The sequence below is a fragment of the Solanum stenotomum genome, chromosome 8 (assembly GCF_019186545.1).
Source record: "Solanum stenotomum isolate F172 chromosome 8, ASM1918654v1, whole genome shotgun sequence".
Taxonomy (NCBI): Eukaryota; Viridiplantae; Streptophyta; class Magnoliopsida; order Solanales; family Solanaceae; genus Solanum; species Solanum stenotomum.
In genome coordinates this window covers 9,276,667-9,282,809 of record NC_064289.1, presented here as the reverse complement: position 1 = coordinate 9,282,809, position 6,143 = coordinate 9,276,667, and the positions used below count along the sequence as shown (strand labels likewise).

The 6,143-nt window shown below is 27.2% G+C and overlaps 1 protein-coding gene across 1 annotated transcript; it reads right to left on the bottom strand.

Annotated features, from left to right (window-relative positions):
• Positions 1-489: 489 nt before the first annotated feature.
• LOC125874806 (probable 2-oxoglutarate-dependent dioxygenase AOP1) lies at positions 490-1,915 on the bottom strand. Its single transcript, XM_049555838.1, has 3 exons — positions 1,486-1,915; positions 959-1,280; positions 490-875 (listed from the first exon to the last, which is right to left on the bottom strand). Exons 1-3 carry the CDS (start codon positions 1,863-1,865, stop codon positions 621-623), a joined length of 957 nt encoding a protein of 318 aa, XP_049411795.1. The 5' UTR covers positions 1,866-1,915; the 3' UTR covers positions 490-620.
• Positions 1,916-6,143: the final 4,228 nt, after the last annotated feature.

Sequence of the window (6,143 nt, the reverse complement as noted above, 5' to 3'; positions counted from 1 at the left end):
CTCACATCATAAGATAAATATGCAGTTATTATTATATCGACACAAAACCTCGCTAATTGATCTTTACTGTGCTTCCTCTTTCTCTCTCAATTAAAGCTTTATATCCATAGAAAAAAGTTGCTAAGATATTTTTAATTTTTTCCTATTTTGACTTCTATGAAGTTTCTTTCTTTGCTACAGCTGACAAAATCGTTGTTTTAGACGATGCATGTGTAAAATTACTAAAATGAATTTTAATCTTCTCATGTGAGTGAGATATCATTTCATCAATTTAAAGAAATTGATATTTGTTAAATATTTTTCAACTGTAATTATATGTTTTTTCACCCGCATTTGTTAAAAGTCAACATTAAATTATTCATTTTGATCTCACATTAAATATGAAAAACGAAATTAGAGCATAAAAGAAATCAAATTCCTTAGATACATCATACATGAACAATATATTAAATCATCATCATCTAGTCTATAAAAGAAAACAATTTACTATTACGTGCAATATTTTATTGTGTTCATTATACAAATTACAAACAAGCAACATAAAAAGTAAATTGCTAGGTTTGATTATAGAAAATTAAAAGAACCCAAACATAAATTACATGAAAATTCATATAATTATATCAAACACCACAAAAATCTTCAACTAAATTCTGTGATCTTCGACCACGTTCTGTGTCAAAAAACTTGATCAAATCAAGATGAACAAATGGCTTAAACTTCAATGGATGTTCTTCATCAATTAATTCTTCAGCCACTTCTATAATTTTATCATCCTTTAAAAAAGTAAATAATCCCATAGTATACCTTGTTTCACTCCCATTTATATCCATAATTACCTTATGTATTGGTGTAAGCACCCTATCATTGCTCCATCCCTATAAAAATAAAACACAAGTTCAACTAATGTATACTGATCGCGAATAAAATAATTCAGAGATAAGTTGTGTAATATACTTACTCTGAGTGCTTCACCAGCCATGACTACAAAAGAAGATGGTGGAAACTCAAGAGTTATCCATTGAAGGTCTCGAGTTTGAACTTCCAACCCTGAAATGTGATTTTGGTATAGTATGGTTGTGAACGTTTTATCGGTATGAGGGGGAAACACCATACTAGTTTCCTTCGTCTTTGGTGTGTTATATTTCAAATATCGAAGGAGATATGTGGTTGATTCAAGATATGATTCACAATTTTTCACGATTCCATAGCTCTCAAACAACATTCTAACAACCTTGTTGTCCAACTCCGCCACAATCTTGGAAAACATCAACGAACTCTCACTAAAACCAAAGTCATGAGCAAAGAATAGGATTCAGAACGAGTTTAGTTGGTTCAACTGAACACAGTGCTTTCTAATCAAATTAAATTATATTATAAGTACATGTGTCTTGTTACAGTATATATTCTGAACTCACTGAATCTAAATTTTGATATGATCATGATATTAAATGTAACAAAGAAAATGAGAAATTATTAATTAATTACCAGAAAGAGTCATTTCCTTGTGGCCACATGAGGTTGGAAAAGGTTTGAATACCTTGAGAAGTAGTTGCATAATCAATACCAAAAGCTTCATGATTAGGTAGAAATGAAATTTGGCCAACATAACCATGATAAGGCTTTTCACTAATGTTTAGGACTTTTTTCTTTAAAGGAAGTTCAAATAACTGTTGTGAATTATCTTGAAAAATGGATTTTTGAAGTTGGGGTGAAATTTTGTCATAAAGTGCTATGAAACAACCATGGTTTTCAAAGGCATGTCTAATTTCTTTACATGTAGATTCCCAAGTAGTTGTGCCTGGCCTTAATTCTTCATTGTTGAAGTCTACCACTAGTAGTTTTGGTGGAGTTGTTAGAGAACCCATAGTATATTTCTATAGTTTCTTGCTTTTTTGTTCTTTTGGTTTTCCGAAGGATCTCTAATTTCTTGGTTTTATATAGGCTTCTTATAGGAGAAAAAAAACTTTATTCCTATCTTAATTATTTTAGATCATTTTAACTAAGTTACATCGAATGTGCAAGGTAATTCTGTTGTTACAATATGTTAAATTATATTTTTATGTAAAATATATATTTATATATAAAATTAATCTTTAACTATAAAGTTGTATATATTAGATATTTTGTTTGAAGTTGAAGTTTTGTTTGGATATGCAATTGAATTTTTGAAGTTCTATTTTTTCATTAATATGAAAGAAAATCTCACAACTTGTGAAAAATGTCAGCATTTCTTCAAATATTATACTGTATTATCAAATGAGGAAATCATAATTCATAAATAAGATATCATAATGTTGTAAGACACACCATTGACAGATCACATATCTCCATGTTTCTTTTATAACTAAATATTTGCAGTTACAAATTTTCAAATACACATAATTTTATTAAGATTCACTAGTCAACAATAGTAGTAACTAGTTATTCTTTAATATAATCCTATCACATGGTACATACAATTTCTTCACGTCAATCATGAGTCTTTTTTCTTTTACAAAATATAAACTTGTGGATTAAATTTTATATTTTAAGAAAATTGAAATCATAATTTGAAATTTATATTATTTTTTTAAGAATTTATTTATAATCTCAAATAACATGTCCAAACGAAAGTTTTAAAGTTTTCAATCTCATAACCCACTATTTTCTGATCAAGTGTTCATTTATAAGACGGTATACTATATTAAACAAAATTCCATTTTTTAATAAAATGTTTACAAAATGGGTAAAAAATATTATAGACTCAGCATACAAAAATTGTACAAAATTATAAAAGGTGTTCGACAATCATATACACTATTATATGATATTATATATATTATTTTTACTATATAAGAAGAGGGAATAGCACACGCCTCTGCGTCGACACGTGTGCTTCCCTCAAATTGACCAAAAAAACATTCACACACAATCATAACCGTCCACGTGACTTTCCTTTTCATTATTGGAAACTCAAATACACCCAATGGGTCCCACATATTATTCTAACCCTACAAAATACATTAAAAACATCATATTATAATGTCCCCATTCACTCATTCCTCTTTGTCCTGTTTCATTACTTTACTACAATATCAGTATTAATATATTTATCTGATTTTAATTTGATATAAAATTCTAAAAGAATATTATTTATAAAATTTGATGATAATAAATTAAAAACATTCACACAATTAAGTCAAAAAGGAGAAAGAGATGGAATAATTGAATACATTAGGCATTTGTAGTCCCCTACAACTATAATTTTGCTAATTAATAAATACTCATTGATTTTATATAAATTAACCTAAGATATCTACGTTGGACTTTGTCCATGGTCCCACTTTGGATGTGGGATCACTTTAAGAAACCCACACAAATGGGTCGCTCTATTTCCTTTTTAGTCAGTCACAAAAGAATGTCACATTCCTTGTTTTTCTTTTAATTTGTTCTATATTTAAAAATTACATAAAAAGTACTTAAAATCATAATGTAATAATATAAGATATTAAAAACAACATAATTAAAAATCATAAAACAAATTTTATTGACTCTTTAATTCCATATTGAAACAAAAGAAGTTTGTTTCAAAATAACATTAAAAGTACTGTAAATTCAAGTAAAATAACAACAAAAAATATTTAAGAATCATATAAGAAATTTAGTTGACTCTCGTAAAAGTACCTACATCGCATAAAATGGAACAGAAAGAGTAATATATATTATTTGAAAATGATATAAGAAGTGTTATAAATCACAATAAATTAACAACTTCAAAATATATTTAACAAAATCACATACAAAAAATTATATAACTCTCCAAATTTCATCGGTGTCACATAAATTGAAACAAAGAACTACTCCCAATTTATGTGACTTACTTTCCTTTTTAGTCAGTCCCAAAAGAATGTCACATTTCTATATTAAGTAACAATTTCACTATAAAATATTTATTTTACCCTTAATGAAATAATTTACAGTCATAAAAATTTATATAATTCATTTTGGACCACAAGTTTTAAAAGTTTTCATTTATTTCTTAAACTCCGTGGCAAATCAAACTACCTCACATAAGATGAGACGGAGGAAGTAATATATATTAGGCCCGCGCTGGCGCGGGAACGGAACCTAATATCTAGTATATATATAGCATGATAAAGATCTCCAAATAATTCATGTGTAAATGTCCAAATATTCATTAGGGATTGGGTGTGCTAGTTGTGGGTATGTTACTTCCTCTGTTTAACAATAGTTGTTCACTTTAAGTCATCTAAACATTAAAAAATGAATAATATTTAATAACAAGGGTAAAATAGACAAAATGGTGAATCATTCATTGATTTTATAAACTGGACAAGTGTTGTTGGACATCACAAATAGTATAGTTGACAAGTAAAAGTGGACGGAGGGAGTAGTTAATTGGTTGTTTTCTACGGAGAGTTATTTACTTATTTATAGAGTACTATACTATATAATTATGATGATGATTGATGAGGAACATAATGCTAATTACATTTAACTGGTTGATCCAGACAAATTGGTTCAATTTAGGACCACAGTCCCTTTCGAACTTTTAAGAAAAAAGTTTAATTAAATTATGGCTTATGTAAGCAAAATTAATGTTATGAAGAGTACAATGTTTATTGTATATGAAACAGACTTCTCAAACTTATTTAACCATTAATTTAAAGATTAAAATGTAAGAAAATGTAATCAGTCATAACTTGGACGATATATTGATCACATAATTCAATAAAAAGAGAGGTAAAACACGAAAAATACAATATCGCTCGTCAAACAAAATGATTATTAGTGCTATAATGTATGAACACGGATTTTGGACTCCATCAATATTGATGAAAAATTATGCATATTTTTAACTAATCATGTGAAAGATTAGTTGTAAGGATCAAAATCCATAATTAACTAGGCATCAAAAGATGTATTTTTCTCTTTATAATATCTACAGGGTATACATATATATCATACGTACTAGTACTATTATAGGGGTGTACATAGCCGGGTTGGTTTGGGTTTTTCAATTATCAAACCAAACCATTTGTGTCGGATTTTTAAATTTATAAACCAAACCAAACCAATAAAACTCGGGTTTTTCAACCTCGAGTTTTTTCGGATTTTTCGAGTTTTTCGAATTGTTTCGGGTTTTTCCGGTAAAGTATTCATACAAACATATAATTTACTTGTACTTCAAATATTTCTTTAGTTCTACCAAAATACAACTAACTAAGATGTTTCTATAAAATATAACACAATATGATATGATTAATGACACTAAAATATCCAACAAAAATAATAATAATGAAATCGCGTAAAACAAATATTGCAAATTAACAAGTCATAATGAAAATGATCATAATTTTAAAGTACTAAATCATGCTAAAATTAATTTTAATAAGTATTAGTTACAAGACTAAATATTAAAGGAAATTAAAATTAGACTATGTATTTTAATTGTCTAAACCAATGTAAAACTAAAGAACAAATATTCAATATTATTGTCATTCTTAGTGTTGAATTGATTTTCTTTTTGCATTAGTATTAATTTGATTTTGATTTAAGCTTTATTATACTTACCAACATCTGTGGACTATAATCTTTATTGGCACATTCATAATTCTAAGTTTCAAACTTGAAATAATATATTAAAAGATAAAACTATAAGAAATATTTAAAAATTATATCAAAGTAAATATTTTTATGTATAAAATAAAATTTTAAAATTATATATATAATGTCGGGTTGGTTTTTTTAGTTAAAACCAAACCAACCCAAATATAGTCGGGTTTTTTTTCAAAACCAAACCACTAGTCAGGTTTTTTTTCGGGTTGACTCGGTTTGCGGGTTGGTTCGGTTTTGTACACCCCTAGTACGTAGGGGTGTACCAAACCGAACCAAACTGCAAATTGAGTCAACCCGGAAAAAAAATCCGACTAGTGGTTTGGTTTGACTTGGTTTGGTTTTGAAAAAAAAAAACCGACTATATTTGGGTTGGTTTGGTTTTAACTAAAAAAAAACAACCCGACATTATATATATAATTTTAAAATTTTATTTTATACATAAAAATATTTACTTTGATATAATTTTTAAATATTTCTTTTAGTTTTTATCTTTTAATATATTATTTCAAGTTTGAAACTTAGAA

What these genes read in the sequence shown, in the direction of transcription:
- LOC125874806 (XM_049555838.1), bottom strand. Translation starts at nt 1,865, where the DNA reads ATGGGTTCTCTAACAACTCCACCAAAACTACTAGTGGTAGACTTCAAC. An exon ending in CAAGGAAATGACTCTTTCTG is followed by an intron (nt 1,281 to 1,485) that starts GTAATTAATTAA and finishes CTTTGGTTTTAG; the next exon opens with TGAGAGTTCGTTGATGTTTT. An exon ending in TGGCTGGTGAAGCACTCAGA is followed by an intron (nt 876 to 958) that starts GTAAGTATATTA and finishes TTATTTTTATAG; the next exon opens with GGATGGAGCAATGATAGGGT.